This window comes from Aulonocara stuartgranti (genome assembly GCF_965226115.1).
Source record: "Aulonocara stuartgranti genome assembly, chromosome: 10".
Classification (NCBI taxonomy): Eukaryota; Metazoa; Chordata; class Actinopteri; order Cichliformes; family Cichlidae; genus Aulonocara; species Aulonocara stuartgranti.
Window position 1 is genome coordinate 33783616 of NC_138946.1, and position 22789 is coordinate 33806404.

At 45.8% G+C, this 22789-nt stretch overlaps 1 protein-coding gene across 1 annotated transcript in view; it reads right to left on the bottom strand.

The window, feature by feature from the left end:
* Window positions 1-58: 58 nt before the first annotated feature.
* Window positions 59-22789, bottom strand: part of med13a (mediator complex subunit 13a) — a 69905-nt gene continuing 47174 nt past the window's right edge. Inside the window, exons 9-30 of the mRNA XM_082550081.1 lie at window positions 21537-22292; window positions 20205-20421; window positions 15808-15838; window positions 15297-15418; window positions 15024-15108; window positions 13587-13798; window positions 12795-12991; window positions 10189-11105; window positions 9857-10024; window positions 9172-9395; window positions 8831-9020; window positions 8093-8495; window positions 7715-7946; window positions 7314-7505; window positions 6435-6658; window positions 4993-5135; window positions 4692-4850; window positions 3637-3825; window positions 3168-3310; window positions 2915-3079; window positions 1365-1465; window positions 59-1151 (exon numbers count right to left, since the gene is read on the bottom strand). Coding sequence (XP_082406207.1) covers window positions 1019-1151; window positions 1365-1465; window positions 2915-3079; window positions 3168-3310; window positions 3637-3825; window positions 4692-4850; window positions 4993-5135; window positions 6435-6658; window positions 7314-7505; window positions 7715-7946; window positions 8093-8495; window positions 8831-9020; window positions 9172-9395; window positions 9857-10024; window positions 10189-11105; window positions 12795-12991; window positions 13587-13798; window positions 15024-15108; window positions 15297-15418; window positions 15808-15838; window positions 20205-20421; window positions 21537-22292 — 5203 coding nt within the window. The 3' untranslated portion in view covers window positions 59-1018. The remainder of the gene's footprint in view (window positions 1152-1364; window positions 1466-2914; window positions 3080-3167; window positions 3311-3636; window positions 3826-4691; window positions 4851-4992; window positions 5136-6434; window positions 6659-7313; window positions 7506-7714; window positions 7947-8092; window positions 8496-8830; window positions 9021-9171; window positions 9396-9856; window positions 10025-10188; window positions 11106-12794; window positions 12992-13586; window positions 13799-15023; window positions 15109-15296; window positions 15419-15807; window positions 15839-20204; window positions 20422-21536; window positions 22293-22789) is intronic.

Sequence of the window (22789 nt, forward strand, 5' to 3'; positions counted from 1 at the left end):
CTTGTCCAATTGCACATCACAGCCCCCTCCCCCAGGCAATAAACACAAGCACAGGAAAATAAGTTGACGCACTTTATTCCTAAAACAGAAGCCACACCACCGACTGCTGGCATGGCATTCATATAGAATTATTTTATATATATTGCCGTTTGGTTTTTGTGTCTAAATGTGTGGTATAAAATACTATATACAACAATGTACCTCTTTATTTGAACACAGTGAAGTTCATTGCTGTACAAGTCCTCTGTAGCTACAGCTTTGCTGTAAGGTCTTCACGCTCAAAGGCATGAAACATAGTTCTCCACTCTAATTCTTCTGTACATTGTGACAATACAAATATTCTGTCTCCATTACAAAAAATAATACTCTAAAAGCAACCTACTGGGACTTTCATTTTTATGGGATTTTTTCCTCTGGTGTTTTTATTAAGACGATTACATATATCTTAGACCAATTGCTTTAAAGCAGGAAGGTGATATAAACCTTCTCCATTTTTTATATATAAAAGAGGTTAAGAAATAAGACAAATTATACATTTAAAAACTTACAATAAATAAGATAAATGCAGGCATTTTGTTTGGATACAATTACATCCAAAGGAATAAAAAGGAATTTCATGTCTTAAAACCAAAGATCCATTCTTGGGTTTTTTCCTTGATCAAATATGTCCCTTTTCTTCCAATAATTTTACAGATAAACTTGTCTCATCGATACAGACTGGCCAGTGACTGTGCTGCCATGCTACATATCATGACAACCAATCTGTCATTCTTTCACGTTCATTGAATGCAATTCAGCTTCTAGTTTCCCCTCTTTTTTATTCCCTTGTCTCTACGTGCATGTCTTTAAATCACAGGGACAGAATATCCAGTCTCACGGGGGAGGGGCGGCGTGGTGGAGAAGGACTGGCTAGGCTTGGAAAACCATCTGATCCCATCTTGGTGCAGGATCCAGCTCCGTACACTGGTTTTCACTCATTATGACCCCCCGCCGCCTTCTTCCTGTAACAGCCTGATGTTTACAACATGTTCATGATGAAGTTGTACATCTGGTTGAGCACCACAAAGTGAATTGGTAGACACGATCGTCGGTCTTGCGTAGCTGGGTCACATGTCAGCCAGGAGAGGGCGTTGTACTGCTCCAGCACAAATCTGCCGAGGAACACAGGCATACAAAACGGTTACGCTTCAACGTTCAATCGATGAACATTAAAACATGCGGCAACTTTTACCAGCATTGTGCACAAACCAGCGTCAGTCTGAAATCGGCTACAAATAGAAAACTCACCCTGGAAACAGTCAGCAGGGTGGTAATAGTAATTTGTGCACTCGACCTGATGCAGAGTGTGTGCTGGTGTTGTTTACCTGAGTACATCTGAGGTCTGATTGGAGTCGAGGGGGTGGGAGTGTTTGCTGTGCAGCAGTTCATCTGATTGCACTGAAGCCACATGGAGGTGCAAAGAGGCCTGAGAGGAAGCACGGGGGGAAGAGGTGGCGTCAGAGGCATTATAATGAAGTTATCAACCTTTCATTACATGTCATTTAAATAATGACAGCTCTTTTCACAGCAGAAGGGTAGCAGCAGTGAGTCTGCAGCCAATTCCAGAAGCAATGGATAAAAAGGCAAACAAAACAAAACGACCTTATTCTAAGTACAACACACTTTGATTGTGTGCAATTACGCACAAGGCTTCAATCACACTTGCTCAAGCAGCAACATTCTTCACCAGCCTTACAAATTTACTGCATTTCCGACATAGCTGTGGTTTATTGGGGTGGTGAACCAAGTCTATGCCAGAGCGGTCAGAGCTATCAGCTGAGCCCGGGATTAACAACCAGCACTGTTTATAACGGCCACGCAGAGCTCTGTCGTAAAAAAGTGTCAGTGCATTTTAGTAGAACACCCGACAGGTAAGAAAAAAGGTCAGGGTTGCAACCCACACAGGACACTGGTGTTGGGCTTTGGGTGATAATGTTCAGGACGGCTCCTTAAATTCACTAGTAGGGCTGTGCGATATGACCAACATCTCATATCCCGATATAAGACATCTATCAGCCCGACAACAATACAAATCACAAAAATGTTACACTTTCTGAAAATTCTGTGAATCTCGGGCAGCTCGACTTGCGTGAAGAGTTTCCAGCTGAGTGTCGTGCACCTGGAGTCGAGTGTTTTGACAGATGCATGAAACGATAAATTTTAGACATAAGTTGTAAGGTCGCTGTATTCTTTGTATTTATTAGGTGGCGTGCTGCAGGGAAAAGCGCGCTCTAACGTTTGAGTCTGAGGCTTATTTGGAGCACCTGACGGCTCTTTTTTGCTTCTCGTCTGTAAACTCTCTCCACACTCTTTCACGTGATCGCTGCGTAGGTGGTAGAAGACGTTTGTCGTGTGGAGTCTGAGGTGGGGGCCGGCTTCCTGCATAATTACAGTTTTCTGGTTCGTGTCAGACTTTTCATAACCAACCCATGTCCGTGCTACAGAGGCAGCCCCTCCTTTAGGAATAAGGTGCTGGATTTGTTTTGACTGGTCCTTCTGTTTGTCATCATTTTAGTTTATTTTGAAAAATCTCAACAGCATCTTGAGCTTTATTGTGAAAGGTTTATGTGGAAAATAAACAAGCAGACGCTGGGTTTACCGTCGTTGTTGCTAATGACAACACATAAAAACAGTGACTTGTCCGTCCGTAGTGTGGTTATTTTAAATATAAGAGAAAGAGAGAACTTAAAAAAATTAATATGGCTGCTTCAAAATAAAATAAATAAAAATACAATATTGCCATAAATAGTTTATTTTGCGACACCACGAAACAAACGATAGCGTGACATGAAACAATGTTTTCATATCGTCATCAGATGTATATCATCATATTGAACAGCCCCAGTAAAGATGCAGGAGTATCCTTAAGTAGTACCTTGAGAAAGAGTGGGCACTGGTTCTGAGCCTGCGGACAGGCTGACCAGAACCAGTCGGGTAGTGGGCCGGCTTTGGCCGTGGAGACGAAGTAGCCGAGTGCCAGAGGCTGCTGCAGGAGGTTAGGAACTTCTTCGTGGGACTCCATACGATCGGTACTCTGACCCTGCAACGAGGTGGAAACTCGAGATAAACTTTTTGCTTTCTAAGCGTCATGTTGCACAGCGTGTGTGTGCGTTATGTACATGTTGTACCTTGCTGCCATCACCTCCGTGGTGGTAATGAGAGCCAGGGGAGTGCACCGGGGAGGTGGTAGGTGAGATGTTGATGATGTCTGGATCCACTAAATCGTTCTCCTGGTCGAGCAGGGCCAAGATCCCGATAGCATCAGAGCCATCTGTGGAGAAGAGAACAGCTCAATAGGATCTGCGATTGGAGGGTGAGTGTGCCACTTACTGTAATGCAAATTGTGACTGTAAATATAGCTTCTTTTTCTGCCAACAAATGTATTTTTCGCAAAAGAAATGAGCTGAAGACCCCTGAGGGTGCCATAGATGCAGAAAGCATGTATGCAACCATGACTACTATTCATTCTTAACAGACTAGAAAAGTAAACAGGGAGGATTTGGAAACAAACTGCACTGAACGGGGGGGGGGTTGCTGTGAGACAAACAAACAAGAAACAGCTGCTGAGTGAAAGACAGATAAAGGAGAACGACTGACCAGTGGTGGGATTGAGAATGTCGATGTTGGTGTCGATGTTGGTGTAATTGCAGCTGGCGACCTGGACGATGGCAGAGGTGGGGAAGACCAGGATGTGGGTGCAGGAAGTGTCCTGCGGCGTGCTAAGCTGCGATGTCTGCATGTTTAAGGTGGTGCTGCGGCCAAACACCGAGCCCGTCGACACCGAGTCTGAGAGGACGCACAGAGGAGAGAGAAAGGGTCAGTGAAGACACACAATATGAACAAGAATCCATTCACAATCCTTTTGTCTAGTACAAGTAAAGTGATTAAACTGGTGCTCGCTGAGCAAATTCATCCCATCCCAATCGTTAAAAGTGATTTAATTTCACCGCACCATCGTGACTATGTTAACAGAAAAGCCGAGTTAGAGCTTTAACTGATTAACACAGCTACGGCATTCAAAATTGAAAGAATTAACTGATTAAATATTCATATGTGTTAATTTTTGCAGCTAAAAATCACAGTATTAGGTTTTCAAAGCGTATTTTAAAGCGTCCTCACATATATACACACCACGGAGGAAAGTAGATTCTGAATGTCAGAACAGCTGTTACATTTAGTGCCAACCCCCTTAGTCATAGTCATCTGAGGCTAACACAGCCTCGCTAATCTCTTTCAGCTTGAAGGGGTTTTTAGAAAGGAGATGTCCTCAGCTTGGCATAGCTCAACAGAATCCCAGCATGATGCACTGACAATCCCCCCCTACTCGTTTCCCAAAATAAACCCATTGATCTGGCTCTCCATCACACTGCATTGAGATCAATGAGTATCTGAGAGGTAGTGCTTTATGAGCGAAAGGTACACGATCTTCCCTGCCATCAATCCGCCCTGGACGGGGAAGGGAAGGGGGGGGCATTGTGATACGCTCCTACCATCCATCATGCCACACACACACACACACACACACACACACACACACACACACACACACACACACACGTTGCCTCTCTGGGTGAAGTACTGTCACTCAGATACGACGTGTACATTAAATCAGTACGTTTATTTAGAATCTTTGTCAAGCGCACACGTTGTACCTGGCATGATGATAAAGGATCCCTGTGGCTCCATGGCAACCAAGCACACGCTGAGGATGCTGGGGGTGTCCGAGGCAGAGATGCCACACATTCGGCACATGTCCTTCAGACGTCGACTCAGCGACTGCAGGTTTCTCCTGTTCAACAGAATGCTCCAGTCTGGGACACAGAGGGGAGACTGAGTGAATCGTACACTGGTACGAAAACACTTCAGTGCTCGACAATCTGGTTTTTGGCCTCGGCAAACTTTAAAAATAAATAAATAAATGAATGAATGAATCAGCACGACTGTCCTCCTTACCTTTCAACTCTCCGTGCCCGATCCTGCCTAGTCGGCCAATCACCACCCTCCAGGGAAGGGATGTCATCTGCACGAGTCCCAAACACCAATCCCACAGTTTCTGTAAGCCGAGACGCCGAACTGACCCCTTTTTCCTCCGTGCCCTGCAGAACACACACAGCACAAACACGTCAAAACCTCGTGTTAGCCACTCAGCAGGGGTTCAATGCAGGATAAGCTGAACTAGGGCTGGGCAATATGACCCAAAATTCATATCTCGATATTTTTTACCTGGACGGCGATATAAGATATATATCTCGATATTTCTTTTTAAAAGCCATAAAGTAAGAACAAAAAGAGAATTCTTAGTCAAAGCTGTGTCCCAGATGTCACACAGGCACTTTTATTAACATAGAGCAGATGTACATAAAATTTACTCAAAAATAAATTATGAGCATTTATTAAATAATAATGCTCCATAAATAAAAGAAAACAATGTTGTTTTTGTGCATAACAAAAAGCTCACAATTGTGCAGTCAAAATGTAAACTAAAAGACGCTGAGCATAGTAACAAAGACAGATTTCACAGCTGCTCTGTTCCCAACTTCTACTCTGTGACTGACAGCATTGAGTTTGAAATCCTCTTCGTAACCACGTCTCTGAACAGGTGCCATTTATGGTCCTTATACACAGTAGGGTAATATTACGTTGAAACACAGTACGTATCACTCCGCGAAGGCTCCTCGGTAGCCGTAATGCGCCGACAAACTATCAAGCGGTGCAGCTCCGTAGCTTACCAAAGTCGTACTCAAACATTTTTGACAGATTGCTGAGCGCCGTGTTCCACATAAAATCGGTTCACGGCCATCAAACACAACCAGAATTCATACATAAGGTGCGCTGTCAACTTTTGAGAAAATGCAAGGATTTTAGGGTTAGCACGGTTAGCTCGTTAACACGTTGACGCCGTCCAGCCCCACGCACGGGTCGATGCGCAGTAACTCGTTAACGGAGATTTGCCGTGTCCATCTTGTCGCTGCCTGCACGTGAAGCAATGGGGGAGGAGGGGGAGTTGTCTTCAGTGAAGGCGAGGCGGAGTAACGTTGCGTAGAGACAGAAGTGGACGAAAGAGAGGCAAACTTGCGGCTCCACAACTATAATTATAACGTAACATAGACTATATCGATATAAAGGATATTGTCACATCTTATATCTCGTATAAAAATATATCGATATGTTTTAAAAACTCGATATATCGCCCAGCTCTAAGCTGAACCTCTTGCCTGTTGTCTAAATTTGAGTGCTAAGCGTCGTGCAGATTAGATATGAAGCAGACACCCTGAGTGACATCGAGGTTAAACACTTGTGTAGAGTAATATTAAACAGCCAGGTTTTGTTTCATAAAAACATGCCACGGTCCAAACTGTGAAGATGGCAGGTTTGTAACGCTGATGCAGTCCTACCTGTGGGGTACATCTATGTTGATGATGCAGGTCTCCAGCAGTTCCCCATACAGGTCAGTGCAGGTAGCCAGAAGCCACCGTTGGTCGTGGGACAAACAGTAACCTACAAATAGCACGTTGTACTTCTGCGAGGCCTCTCCAAACGTCTCCCCCAGCTCTGTCTGCTTGTCCTTCACAGGTGCGAGGATGAACGGCGGCGTGTACAGACGCAGACACTCTGGCCTCTGCAGATGGAAAAAAAGATTCAGGATTTATGTTTCACCTCTTCTGCACCAAAGGATAAATACTAGATCTCTTCTGTCTTGGCTGACTTCCCATATTATTTATGGACAAATATGCTAATGTGTCTGTCCCATTGTCCCACCCATATCCCAGTTGTTGCTCCAAGGTACTTCAAGGCTTTCCAGTGTATAAAAGGAAAAGGTAGCATTGCTGTGAGGAAGGAAGTCAGCTGAATTAGGTCCTGATCTAAAGCACCCCTTTGTCTAAACTGGGAGTCAAGATCCCATTATGAAGGTCTCAGGGAGCTAGCCAAGCACATAATGGAAAGAAAACTCTGGAGGAGCAGAGGGTTACAAGTTCCTTTGGTCCGGTTCCAGTTTCAAAAAAAAAAAAAAAAAACCCTCTGGGGATGGTTAAGTCTGAAAACTATTTCTTTCTGGTTGCACTCGCAACACAGCTGGGGCTCGAGGCTGGACCACATCAGGTCAGGTTCATGTTTGGCCTGAAACACTGCTGCTGGGGTCGGAGTGCCACCCTCTCTTTGCTCTCGATCGATCAGAGAAAGGAGGATACCCGGACAATAACACTAACTCACAGGACCAAAAGAGAGCACTGTGAGTTTGACAACGCCTACAACCTGGCTTTTGCTGCATTTACCTCCGGGCTCTTCAGTGCAGTGTCTATGGCCAAGCCCGGGCCGAAGCCGGTCAGTGATTTGACGTTGGTGGAGGCGGGCAGTGGCCGTCTGCACTGAGTGAACACTGAGAATGCGAGCGATTTGAGGTGCTGGGCGTAGATATGACGGTCTTCACCTCGCACTGGCTGAAGCAGGTACTGGCATGGGATAATCTGAGGTTTAACAGAAGAGAACGAAAGGGACACAAAGTTTTTAAAATGACAGGTAACCAAACTCTAAACTCTTTACCAATGCTTCTTTACATGCAACATGAAAAGTGGGAAGTAGCACACATGTTATGGTTGTGGAACAACACTGCAGTTCCCACGATGAGAATGAAATCAAAACAACATGCAGGACATCTCCTTTGAAATCTACTTACTTGTACAGAAACAGAATTGCGGATGTGTGGAGGCAGCGACTGAAGCATCTCAAGGTAGCAGCGTAGCAGACCCAGCGTCCACACGCTGGATTGTGCGGGCACTGGCCCCGCGCCCCTGTCCGCCTCCTCGTAGCTAAAGGGGTCCACAATGTAAACAACGATGGCAGGTGGGTACGTGACAGCGTGGGACTCCCCATCCGTGGGCACTCCCACCTTCTCTCGCTCCAAAGTGCTACAGAAAATACAAGGACTCATTTTACGCTCAGCCAACTTATTCGCTTTAGATCATAAATGCTAAACTTTATTTTTTTGCATGAAAGTGTTTAGTATTAATACTTTTCTGTTGGATGTATGAGGGCTTTTGTGTTCTGACAATACCTCTCGGGGGGCTCTGTGGGCCCCTGGGCTTGGCTGCTGGAGTTGTCCCCCGAGGCACCGGTATTCTGGGTACCAGCCTGCTGTCCCAGCTGTCCACTCTGGGGGCCGCCTCCCTGGCCCTGGCCGCCCATGCTCCCAAAGGGGGGAAAGGAGCCGGGCTTGGCAGGTATCGTGCTGCCGGTCTGGCCTGACGATGTCACGAGGTTGTTGGAGGGCGCAGAGCTGTTGGAGGGCCCGCTGCTGCTGGGAACAGTGGAGCCAGCGGCGTTCACTGAAGCCTGCTGGCTGGCTGTGCTGGAGGTGGAGTTAGATAGTTGTGTGGATGATGACTGGTTGGATGAGGGTGTGGGGCTGGGCTGCGTAAGGAGAGAGCTGTCTAATGCCTGTGATGCGAGGTATGGAGCTGCATCGAGAAACAACACAGGAAAGAAGAGCGCACATCGTTGGACTTTTATCAATAAGATAAAGCAGACTGAAAATAAAAAAAGATACTCCATTTACTACTTTTCAACATCCTCCTACTCTGATCACGCTTCTTTGGAAGCTCTGCTCGCTTTCAAGCAGTCAAGGTTCTCCAGCCAGCCTTTTTATCACATAGCAATATATTAATAACTACATCAAGAGGTGTTAAAAGGTGGAAATTCAGCACCAAAGAGCTGAATGAACCATATTATCCACCAGAACAACCAGCAGCCACACAGAATCAAGCACGTGGTAGGAAATGTCAGCGTAACGTACCGAGGTTGTGGCGGCACACTTGTGCATAGAGTTTGAGCTTAGCGAAGGTGTCACTGTTGCTGCTGGCAGCCTTGAGGAACCAATCACTGACTGGCTGATCCACGGGGGTCTTGGCTCCGTTGCCACCAACAAGGACGATGCCATCAGCGTAGCCTTTGGAAATGGGCCGGTGCTGTCCCAGACGACATGACTGGAGGAAAATGGATAATGGCGGCGTGTGAAAAACAGAGTATGATACATAGATTTACTTTCATTAGTTTGATTTAGCTAAAGAAAGTGCTGAGAGTAGTTGTTGTGTGGTGACAAACTAAAGGGGCATCGTATGGACATTTAATCCTTACCTCATAAACAGCGGTGAGGTCTCTGAAGAAGGTCTTGGCACCACTGAGCAGAGCCTCGTTGTCAGGACAAACAACCAGATAGCCGATGTCCCGCTGGGAGCCGAAGGGATCCAGCAACAGCTTCTCCCAGTAGGGCAGACCAAATGGAGACAGTACCACAAAGTCATACTCATAACCCACTAAGAAGGTGGGGATGGGTAGAGGCTCCGGGGACTCGTCTGTGCCTGTGGAGGTGATGGGAAACAGGAGAAGAGTGAAGGTAAAACCAAGCGTGGGTGGAAAGAAGCCGAAAGCAACAAGAAATAAACCAAAGAGTGAAAATAGTTAACTGGTAAGCTGTCACATTCAAACTTTCACTGTGAGGTCACCCAGCAACGTGACAGCTCCTCCCAGCAGAACCACAGCAGAGGGGCTTCACCCACTACTGATGTGACAGTCTCCAGAGCTTTGCTCCCTCGAGATTCAAACGTCATCCACAACGTTTCTTAATCATCCTTATGCTACAAACTAAGGATCTGACCGGCAATTCTTTTCAGTTAGCACTTTTGCACTCAGACAAGCAAGATTCAGGGATTTTACTCAGTCTGACACCTCTTCATCTTCTGTATCAGGAAACGAAAACAGTCAATCGCTAATAGCGTCGCGTGAATAGCAGCGAGGTCTCAGAGTTTAACACGGGATTTACCGTAAGAGCCCCGTCCAGCCATCTTGTGGAACTGCTGCCAGGTGAGGGGACCCTGAACGCCCCATGACCGCACCGTCCTTTTCTTCTGGATTGCATCCTGGAGTACGGGCTGCAGGGACATCAGCACCCGCAGCACATCCTGAGAGCACAGCGCACTCACGTCCACTGCTGGAGGACAGGTGAACACAGGAGACAGAGATTCATCACAACACCAACATTACGGGGGGGAAACAAACCATGGACTTTAAACATGGTGTTTAAAGAACAATTATTTTGTTTCTCAAAACAAAAACTATTAAAAAAGCAGGTTCTTGAAGGCGTTACGTCCTCACCATTTTGTTTGGCCCAGTTGTGCAGACAGGTGCTCTTGACCAGCGCCTCGTCCACCTTGCCACCTGACATGTTGTCCATGAACTGCCTGCCGTGCTCCATGGCCATGTAGCAGTCGCTGCGGTAGTCCCTCTCCTCTACCCGTACACATGGGGGTATAGGAGCCCCGCCTGGCCCCCGAGTCACTGCGTCATGCTCCAGAACTGAAATGGGTGAAAAGGGGTTTGTGCACTGATCCTGCAGGAGCAGAATCAGCTCGTCCGAGATATGGTCGCTTCTCCCGGCTCCATTTCTCTCCAGCGAGGAAAGCCGCAGCTCCTCGAAGCGCTTCTCTGCCTCTCTGCTGATGTCCGTGCCGCGGCCGATGATGTCCAGCTCGTCCTCCAGGAAGAGGCCCGAGCCGTTCCCATAGCGCCTGTTGACCACGGCGCTGAAGCCACAGTTGCAAAGTTTCTGGGCCTCGCTGACCGGGTCGCTCAGGTACACGCCCGCATCCGCTCCTTTGATGTTCATGTTGCACTCGCAGATGCAGCAGCTGTCAAAGTTGCAGTCCTTGAAGAGGTTCATGACCGTCTCGGAGAGGATGAGGGTGACGTAGAGGCTGTGGGCCTCGGGGATGGAGGGTACCGTGGCCGGCTCCACCGAATTCAGCGGTCGGCAGGTGGAGGGGGTTGACGCCGCTGGGGAGCAGAGGTCAGAATTCTCGTACTTGATTGAACCCTGGACGCTGGAGGGGCCACGTGGCGTGCGGGGGGTGCGAGGCGTACGTGGGGTAGGGGCGGAGAAGCGGGGGGTGGCGGGTGAGGGCAGGATGCCGGTGCCACCACTGTTACTTGGTGGAGCGCTGTTGATCATGAAAGGCGTCTGGGTTTGAGGGGTGTACTCTTGGTCCATGGTGCTGCCCACACTGGGGATGTTACTGAGAAACGCAGAGAAATTAAAGAACACAAATTAGATCCGTCTCACGTACACGAGTCCCCTGGACAGAGGGTCTAACTGCGGTGCAAAGATATGGGAGACACCACACAGTTGTATGCAAAACATGGTTCTTCTTGGGTGCCAGATCAGTAACATTCAGTACACCGCTTGAGATAACAGCATACTGCCATCCACCTGTCTTGCTGAATTTGCGAAGACAATTTGAGTAATAAGGCAGTACAATAAGGAACGCAGAGTGGGTTCAGACACATGTTTACACATGAGGGAACACGAATGCAGGAGGGAGAGACTGCGAAACAAAAAAAGGCAGCAGAGGGAGAAGACATTCAATAAACATTTCAGCAAGCGTCCCTCTGAGGTGAGGACATTTTTGGGTTTGCAAGCAACTGTGAGGAAGCAGAGGGAGACAGAGTGTGTGAGAGAGCCAGAGAAGGGTGGGGGTGGGTGAGCACATCGTGTCCCTAGCTGCATGTCGGGGGAACAGCTCCTGGCGCAGACCCATTAGAAGGAAGTCCCAGCACAACACTCTCCAGCCGGGACACAGTCGCCATGGGATGCAGATGGCAAGGCAGCACCATAGCAACAATATACAAAGTGCTTATAGACACCTCTGTCTACCCACTCAGGCTCAACTTAGCGTTCCAATAACTTAAACCAAAACCTTACTAATGTTACAGTTATTCAAATATTTAAACCAAAAACACTGACCACCTTCTTTGCTTGTTATGCTCTACATCTGCAGTCATGCTCCAGTGTACTCGAGAGAGAAATGTTCTTAAATGATCTGCATCATCAGGCGACAGTATAACCCCGCAGATGCAATTAGTTCTGCTTTAAAAAAATGACTTCTTGTGGAAAAAACAATTTAAAAAAAAAATCAGTCAACCTTTCCAGCTGAGAAAGAGCACTTCCTGTAAGTAAAAAGCAACGCGTCTCGTATCTTTAACAACTAGCGTTTGGTCCAGTTCAGTCATTTGCTTTAAAGGGTTTTTATTATTTATAGAAAATTACATGGTTTGTTATGCAGTTTATCAATATGCATGTATTAGTCAAACACACAAAGTAAAGTAACACTGGTTAATACTGAAATAAGAAGTGCATCATTGTACAAGAGGAGCAACAGAGCCTAGATAGCAATCAGCAAACACAAAGCTAATGTGAGGGTCGACCGAAGAAAGGCAGAAAAACCAAACGGTCAGAAATAAGTTTCCATGTTTGTGTGGAAAATAGCAGAGCTGCATGTGTGTAGCCAACAGCAGCACTGACAGATCTACTATAGCCGGCACGCTGCTATGAGCAGCTAGGTGGCATGGAGCCGCTGTGGGGGCCCATCTCACCACTGCGGTTATAATCCTCGCCTTCAACCAAGAAGGCATTTTACACTCGGATCCCTGCTCCGCCTGAGGCAGCCATGCATGGGAAATTGAGCTGACTGCTAAGGTGGTGTCCAGGGATAGACCAGAGGCTGTGTGGACAGACAGAGAGCAGGGTACACACTTCCTCGCACACCACACTCAACTAGAGCCCTGAATCAGAACAATTCTTTCAAACAGGCTGACATATCTGAATTAGTTCAACTGACTGTCAAAAGACAGAGAGAAAAAAAGACCTACAGAGTCACACCTGAAGGTAAACATCCAAATAATATCACAGAAACAGAGCAGCATACCTGTCCTTGTTAAGGTAGGTCATCACAGGCACGGAGTTGAGCATGTCCCTGCCCATGGTCCAGCTGGGTCGGTAGATGCAGTCCTCTGGTACTTTGATAGGTGGGAGACACTGACTGGGCAATGTCTTCAGCGGGGCAAACATGGAGCAGCCTACAAATAGCTGACACAGCTCTGGCTTGTACACAAAAGAATAGTCCTGCAAAATGGACAGAAAATAAGGCATCACTGTGTCTGGTCCTTTGGGGGCGGGGTAGCCACAAACAAACACCCAAAAGATGAATCACAAGCATCCCAAACAAATCCTGCGGCAGCTTCTTTTCACATTCAGATATTACCTGATACACAGTTATTGTATTGACAGTTTGCATGTTCTGTTTGGACGTGCTGCAGAAAATGAAATCAGATGCATGCACAGGCAGGACATACTGGTGCTGGCCAGATCCCGTTTGCAATATTTGCATCACTAGATTACTTTGATACTGGGCCAGTTACATTTTTGTTAAAAAAGATCATTTTCCCTTATTTTCTAGTAGATGTTTTTGCACGTTTAGATCACCCTACAAGAAGAGACCTCTGAAGCACGACAGACAAGAAATTCTAAATTCTGTGCATCACAACAAAAGATTGCTGTTCTTGCTCTTGGTATCCAGCAGATTGCATTGTGGTATGGGCCCTTGATTCCGAATCTGTTTTAAAAACCAAATCCACCAATAATCACCAGCTTTGACATCTACAGTTTCTGGCAGTAAATCCTCCCTACAGAGTCAGTCAGCTGTAAGTCTCACACCCACCTTGATCTCAGATGGCTTAGGGCTACAGAAGCTCTCCTCCACCTCAATCTTGAAGTGCCCTCCTAGAGTTGAAGGGCCTTCCACTGTTGTCATGCCCGTGCTGGGATCCATGGTGCAGTACTCCTTGCTGCACATGTTCATAGGTGAGTATCCCATGATGTGCTGCTCCAGGGAGGGAGGCGTGGGAAACATCTGGATTAGATGATCTGAACCTAGAATAGAAGAACCAGAGGGTAACGATGAAGGTCAGACTGAGGCTATAACGTGTCTGAAGAGGAACAAATGCAGGAGGTTTAAGGCAAACGTCTATTGCAAGACTACTGCTGTTATCACACAGCTTACACTGGGGATACAAGTAATTATAGGTCTGTATCCTATGTTTAAACCGCACTTCACAAACCATTTAGTAAGATAGTAACTACGGAAATAGCTTCACAAAAAATGTTTCAATTTTAGCTTTAAGTGTTACTAAGTGTTCTGCCTGCTGATGCATGTTTTATGTTTCTGTAATCAAATATGACAGCCATGGTGGTGCTACAGGCAGCTATAGCTATGTGACTACCAAACCAATGAATGTCTAATTCCTTACATTCCTCTAACAGGACTATCACCCTCATGTGAGGAAAGGTTTGCATTTGCATTAGGTATTCAATGCAAGACTATTTTCAGAATTCAGCTGGGCTGTTGAAACTCAGCTGTTGCAAAGGTAGATGATAGTGAAACCAGCAGCTCCTTTTTACATGTCTTGCATTTACATAAAGATAAGTCTGCAGCAGAATCCTGGTTAAATAAATAGATGGCCACAGTATGCTGAGGGAATATCCAACAACTAACTACTTTTGCTATTGTGAGATGCATCTGGGAGACCACACACAATTTAAAGTAAAGGCCACGGCCCTGGGCTGTACATAAAACTAAAGACAACGGTTGATCTGAGACCAATTTTCCTCACAGTGAAATATACAGCATCTTTAAAAGGCTCTAGTGTCCCAGTGCTCCAACCAACACTAAGCAACAGAAACATATTTTGTTTTTGTTGCTTAGAAAATCTCAGCTGCAGCTGACCTCAGACTAACAAACCAATAACTTCCAGCAGCAGCAGGTTTCTAAGCTGTCTGGTAGCGAACAGTCACACTTTTCACCACTAGGTGGCCAAATCCAGTCTGAGCAACAACTGTGTTTGAGCTGTAAAACATGAACTTCATTTAGTGGATTAAAGGATATGAAACCTTTAACCTCAGCTGAATACTAAGCGTGGGGAATACTGTGTTTATGTCTCAGGTGGCTTCTGGCAAAACCTCAGTGTATAATTCTTAATTTTCAGGGGCCTCACAGGTGCGACCAATCTGATTCTACATCTGTGTTTGGAGCCTAGGGAGGCATGGCACATTAACGGGGGGCAAGAGAGACAGTGGTGGGAGACTGAGCGATACATACAGGGTACAGGATCCAAGATGGATGATTTGTTTTCCTTGTTGCCAAATATCCCGTCCGTTCCATTCACCGGTCGCCTGGAACCCGGCTGTAGGAGGGAGAGGGACGAAAAAGAATAAAACACCTGATTAAGTCGGTATTTTTGAGTCAGTAAATATAGCTATTAATTCATTCCTGGTATTAGTCACACACAAATGGCTTGTAAATACCAGAGGTACCACTGCTCTGGCACAAAAGTGAAACACACACAAAACCACACTCAAGATCTCTACTGACCGCCAGCTCATCCTCATCTGAGTTGAAGAGGTTGTCCAGGTCGTTGATGGACACCACCAGGTCCGTCTCGTGGATCAGGCTGGTGGAAGTCACGCGGTTGTGAGGCGCTGCACGCTGAGGGTCTGCGCACACAAACACTGCTGTAAATACTTCTCTCTTTCCACAAGTAGACGGCGGCTGTTTGAGAATCCACTGAAGGCAGCAACGTTGCTCTGAGCTGTGATCGTTTCGTTAGAATTCTCCAAAAATTCAATTAGTGAAATGCTTTCAGCATGACAAATCTGTTATATGAGATTTAAATTAAAAGTAATTGAGAATGAATGTTACTTATTTGGTAAATTAATTTCTATTGACATATTGGAAATGTAGCTAACAGGTTTCAGTCACTGTGGTGGCTCGCCAAAATCCATCTGAATACTAAAATGAAAAACGCTGGAGTTACTATGTCGGTCTTCTGAGAGCAACAGTACAACTGAGTGTGTTGGGGTGATGCTGGAAACAGGCTGCTTACCATCTGATGGGCCGGTCCCTCCATCCTCACCCTGTGAGAGAGAAAAGAGATTGGCTGCTTAGAACAACACAAACACTGAACTGTTACTGACACGCTGTTTCATAGCTTCATTAAACAATATTCTCAAATTAAATTGCACCGATATCAATGAAATTCTCACACAACTGCATGGTTATAGGCGTGTCAAATCTTTTAAGCCCAAAACTGTGATTCAGAAAATGTACAAATAAAGTTGATGAACTACAAAAACACAAAGAGAACCATTTCAAAAGCCACATGCTACCTTATCCAATCAATGTGCAAAATAATTCAACCTATCAATAACAAAAGTACAGTGAGAGAGGCAGACAAACGGGGAGCGGTAGATTCTCGTGTCTGCTGAGGCAAATAAGATTTCCAGTGCAGCCCAGAGTGAAATCACGATCCAAGGAATGGCCTGTTAGGCTCCTACACAGACATCGATATCTGGGAGGCCTGGCCTTCTGTGCCAGCGTGCTCTTGTGGCGTGTTGTGTGTACACTGTGTGCTGAGCAGTTTGAGAGGGGAACAGCAATGTTATGTCCCGGCCATTGATTTCATTACGCTCCAGGGTTTTCTCTGAGTAACGCAGGCTTTAATCTGTCTCCCTTAGAGGCCCAATCCAGGGCAGCGCACAACATCCCCACCAAGGCTGCAATCTATAGGCGGCAAAGACACCTTAACCCCTTATCAATAGCGTAGCCTTGGGTGGGAAGGTGTGTTAGCATCTGGCAAAAGACTCGAAAGCAGCCCAGCTTTCTTCTCCGTCTCACAAGACGAGTCGCCAGTAAGTGATTTAATAGTCTGATGAGCAGTAAATATGTCTGACTCGACAAATAAGCGTTATTAAAATAATGACTTAATCTCACATTAAGATTTAATTTGACACAGTAAAGTTAACCTTCACAGGCAGATTCTGAAGGTTTAGATTAAATATGTGGCACTCCATACTGTACAGTAATGCCACTGTTTTGCACATGTCTCAACTCTTTATATTTTTATGTATTTTATTTGTTGTTTACTCTATTTAATTTGTAAAATATGTGTACACACACACACACACACACACACACGCACACACACACACACACACACACGTAGAAAAATATTTAGTATACACATCCAGAAATGCATATACTATTATATATTGGACATATATTTATTAGTTTCAGATGTAGCCATTCTTGTATTTTGCTTGTTTACATTATTGTATTTTGCACAACTCTGTTGCTTGTGAAGCTCGCACACAAGAATTTCACTAACATGTGCTGTACCAATGTACCTGCACATGTGATGTGACAATAAAAGTGATTTGATTTGATTTGAGGTAGGAGGTGAAATTCATTGCAGCTACAACGATGAATGACTCAAGGGGAAAAAACAACAACAAAAACAAACTGAAAGACAACAAAATTATTAGTTTAAGAAATAACCAGTGCACGCTCACACGCAGAGCATGTGGTGGATGTGCACACACAAAGTAAAGCAGACAGACAGAGGGAGAGCTCCACTGCACACAGTGCTCTTAAGAGACTTCACTCCACCGAGAGCTGCCTTCACCCTCACATTTCTGCACACATCGGGGGCGTGCAGCGGGGTCGTAACCAGACAGAAGAGAAGGAAAATAGTTGAGTGCGCTTTTTAAGGCTCAACGCTTCAGTGAGTCGGGTTTGTGGCACTGTGACGTCCCGCTGGGGACGGGGACACAAACATCGAATCTCCCTTTCAAAATCGTACCAGCCAACAGGTGGCCCTTCTCTGGAACCGAAGCTAAAAGCCGCAGAGGCGGAAGCAGAGCAGGAGAACACAGCGAGGAGGGGAAGGAGGAAGAGGGCAGATCAAATAGGAAAAACACAACAACTCAAAGGAAATTGGAGAGGCTAACTATTTGGTGTTCCTTTGGGCGCAAACAACAATAGTGATTCAGGAATGGTTTCCTGCTCATTTAGACTTTGGCAGTGAAAGCGGATGCATGCAGAAAGTGGTTACCCTGTTATTTTTAGTGCAGCGTTGCTGAGGATGCGGATGGCCTATTTTCTAACTCGCCTGCTCCCGGATCTTAAAATCAGCCCTCTTGTCCCTTTTTCACCCCAGGCAACTAAGTGAAAGACGGCTTGGAATAAAGCGGTGATGCTCAAAAAGGCTTCGCACCAACACGCCTTCTTCAAACTGTTACTGCAGCTTTCTGTAATATAGCCGATGGACTGCGGCTACAAGAGCAACTAAAAGCAGCCAAACCGCCTCGCACAGCTGTTTTCTAAGCAGGTAAACCAGCATTAAAACTAGCTGGACTTCAAGGTGACAAATCCACAGATAAATCACGATAAAAGTCTCACGTGATAATCTGCCTTTGACAGGAATATCTGCTGACTCAGGTTTATAATCATTACGATGATCAGAGGAAAGCAGCTAAGCACATTTAATCCTCAAACATGCCTCGACTATTTATATTTAATGTCACTTCATGCAGTTTTTACTCCTCATTTATATTAAAGCTGCAGTTACAAGTTGTTTAGAATAAAATGAATTTATATTAAAACCAACAAGGAATTTTCTTTTTTGGAACAAGTCCTTTTTACATGGGATCAGTGCGACTGGGAGACTTCATGGGATTTACAAACTACCAGCAACATTTGTGTGTTTTGCGACACTTTCACGGAGATAAGCAAAGTCTGAAATTTGGCGCTAAACAACTACAAGCTGCAGACATAATATTGTGCTAAATAAGCTGGGCCTGTGAAAAGAGTGCACGCTACCCATTAGGGCTGCACGATTAATCGTTAGAAAATCGCGATCTCGATTCATACTTATGTGCGATCTCATTTCTAAATGACAACGATTAAAAAAAAAAAAAAAAAAAAAAAGACGACGACGACTGTACCGCATTTTGATCCAGGACGTACTCTGCATGAAAACAAGCGCTCACTCTTCCTGCTCAACAAATGACAAGGGCGGAGCCTTATACCACGTGATACAGAAGCTGTGCCGTGTGATGCTAAAATTAGCAGGAAAAACAACGGAGAGCACGTCAGGGATGACGAGAAAGTGACAGGAGAAAATCCGTCCCGGTCAACCACCCAAACATCAATAACGGGAACCTTATACAGCGCTTCCCTTTACCCGTCGAACTCCCGCAGGCACAAAGACATTACGGAGGCTATCACTTATCACCTGACCAAAGATATGGCTCCATCAACACTGTGCAAAACGAGGGATTTAGGAAAATGATCAACACCCTAGACAAACGCTACACAGTGCCGTCCCGCAACTACTTTTCTATTGTTGCACTACCTGCTCTATACACGCAGCGTCGAGCAACGGTGGAGACGGAATTTCAAGCAGTACAACATTTGGCAACAACAAAACGTGAGACATTTGTTGTTTTTATGTTTATTTATTGTTTTTATGTTCAGTCTCAACTGTTACGAAGTTGATGTGCAGTTAATAAGTGCAATAAATATTTATACTGGAAAAGAGAATCGTGAGAGAATCGTGATCTCAATTCTAAACCAAAAAATCGTGATTCTCATTTTATGCTAAATCGTGCAGCCCTACTACCCATCTCATCTCCCATAATCATTTACGCTTTATCTGTGAATAGATCTCCAGTCTGTGCCCACCTGACTTTGTAAGTGTAAACTTTCATTTTTTCACCAGCACAGCAGCCATAAATCTGACAAAGGAAAAGAGACTGATGGGAAATGTAGTGAAGACAACAACGACAAAAAAAGAAAAACACCAAAATCATAACGATGTTCAGGACATGATCATTCCCCTCTGCATTTTCACCTTACAAACTATTAGTACAACGTGCTGTCAGTGTCCCTGTCCTGTGCAAACAGAGCTCAAGACACAAATATGGAGACAAGAAAGTGAGTAAATGATAATAACAAGATGTTGTGGATACCGTGCTGGTCACAGTTAGAGGTTCTATTTTAGATCTAGATTGCAACAGTTACAATTATAACTGTAAAGATTACTGTTACACAAATAAGCAATTTGATCTAAATCAGAGAATGAAGACCATCCAATAAATGGCACATGGCAGAGCTGGTTTGCAGCGTACCTTGTGGGTGACTTGTGCAAAAGGTAATTTTGCATTCACAGAAAGTGACACTTTTTCAGTTCTGAAAATGTTGCAAAATCTATTCTGAATGCATCTAAATAAAGTAATGGACATATAGGAGAAAATGTAATAGAGAGCAGGCAGAGCTTACAGCTTACTGTCTGATGTTCTTGTCAGAAGAACAATAAGCAAAAGGGGCCATTTTTACAGCAAGGTCGGCATAATGCATCCATTACAGCGCGCAGTAAAGCCGTATGAATATCCTGCTAACAGCTGAGGAGCATTCCTCGCTCCTCCACTTGGCTGGCCTTACCTTGTGTTTCTTTCCTGGCTCCCGCTCCCCGCCTGACTTATCCTTCTTGTTGGAGAATGTGAACTTGACATCTCCTTCCTCAAAGGCGTAGGGGTCGACCTCAGGCTCGTGATCTCCATCTGTTACAGCAGCAGCAAGATGCTGGTTCCTCCTGGCTCGATACATCTGCACGCGTTCTTCGGAAACCTTGAGTGGCCATTTAGACGTAGACATCACCCTGGATAGGGGATAAAAAAACGCAGTGACTCCTAGTGTTTAATGTAAAGATCTTCATAAAGTAGCAGTCTAACTGATGATTGCGATTGTGTGTGAACAGGGTGAGAGAAGAACACTGCCCCATCTGCTCTGTTTTGGTGTGACATCATGTACCAGTGTTTTTTACTGGAGTTACAGAAATGGCAGTGACTGCAACTGGTTCCGACAGCCGTCATGCAGAAGAAGCCTCCTGTTTGCTGTCAGACAATTACATTTCTGCTGGCTTTATGAGAACACGGTGGCTCTGACACACAGAACTATCACCTGTTGCATCACTCATCAAAAACTCTTCTGTAGCTCGGACTCTGGCCTACGTGTTCATCATATGTAACAGCCCGGGACGACACGGAGAAGAAGGCGTTATCCTTGGCCTTCCCTGCCAGCAACAACTGTGTTTTTCTGTCCTCCTATCACGCCTGTCCAGCTTTGATGCAAGGTGATGGTGTGCAGTGACCTGGGTCACAGCTTAGCCAATATTCAGAGCTGTAGCTGGGGGGATTACAGCTAGGATAGGCCATCCAAGTGGCCGGCCCCACTCAGGACTGCATAACTTCCCTGATAATTCCCTCTCTGGCCACCCTGGTCTTCACCCTGGACCCTTCATGCTGCCACTATCTGTGATACCTCACTAGCAGCTGCAGCTCAGTCAAATGCTCTCTAGAACCTGCTAAACTGATAACCAGCAGATAGTACTTTTATCAGCTCCACCTCTATTACAATAGCAGTGTTTTATCTTTATCCAACTCCATCATTACTCTCTCCCTCATTGCTCTCTTGTGCTTGTGTGAAGGAATCACTGAGTAGTGCTAGCCCTGCATATTGGTGATGTATGAAGTCAAAAGGTCACAAAGCTGTGTGTAGCTAAGTGTTACACTGAACAGGAGGAATAGGAGGGGCAGCAAGGGTGAGGAAAGAGGAGGCAGATGTGTTATTATTTTTTTAAACTATTTTTTTCTGGGCTGTTGAAAGTGCTTCAAAGCGGCTCACTGGCACCGTATACAAAGTAGGAAAGCTGGGATAGCTGGCTTTCCCAAACAGAGGCCACTGAACGGGGACTGAAGTGTAATTGCCACTCACTCTGTGACCGACACCAGGTTGTCTTGTGATGCGGCTGCCTCCTCTCTCAACTTGTCTCCAGGCAGCAGCGGCGTGGGCAGCTCGGCTTCTTTCCTTCGGGGTAAGTTGAATAACCTCCATGGTGCGTGGGAGCTGTCGTCCTCCAGGTTGATCGCTGCACCCACATACACGGTAGGCTCAGGAGGCTCGGAGTAGGCTGAGGTTCCGGGGTGGGGGTTGGGTTGATGGGATTGGAAGTGCTGATTCAGAGCCTCTGGCCCTCCTTGCTCCTCGCTGCTGCCCTTCACCCCGACCAGGCAAGCTTCCGGCTGCGGCTGGTAAAAGTGTTGGCTATTGGGGGTCGAAGGGTTCTTCATGCCCTCCCCTGACTCCTCACTGCGTTCACAGGGGTGGGGACTAAGTGGTGGGGGCTGAGGGGAGTTGGCCTGTTCTGATGGCCCAGTGCTAACGCCCCCACTGTGGAGCTGGGGGGCTTTTTGGATGGCAGATACATCTGCAGAGCGAATACTAGGAAATCTTGCTCCATCCTGACTCCTCAGGGCCAACCTTTGTCCAGCTGTTGCTTCTGTGTCTATGGAGGCTTCGTCGCTGGCCAGGCTGCGATGATGGAAGGGTGTCTGGGGTCTTTTCTGCTGCTTGTCACCCTTCTCTGGCTTCTCTCCTCCAGTTTTGTGCTTGGTCGGAGGTTGGGATGGCTGGCCAGCTGACTGAGGCTGGCCCGTGTTATTGGCTGTTCGCTGCTTAACTAATTTGTATCTGCAGGAGAGCAAAAACAGGGAAATGCAGTGAGACCGTGACGTACTGATGACAAGGAGCAAAACACTCGCACATACAGAGAGTCTTTTACGAGAAGTTGTGCAGCTTGTGTGAAACTTCCTTTTAAGCCATCGCATCCGTTGCTCTTATAAAACATCAATTAGCCCAATTATGCTCACGAGCAACAAGGCAGCACCGCCCCCCAAATTTATCCCAACACAATTAGCAGAGAACACTTCACGGATCAGCTCCAGAGTAAAGCTGTAACAGCTAAACCACAAAGGCTAATGCATAGTCATACATTTTTTAATTATTCACAGTCAAACTGATGGCATGAAAAAAAATCATCTTCTAAAACATCAATATTGTATTTTCCTCAGACAGCCAAACAGAAATTAATGAAGCACATTCACAGAGTGCTGTCAGAAGAAAAGACACAAAATATATGAAGGATTCACCAGGGCCATGACCTGCTAGAACACCCACCTCACCAAAGC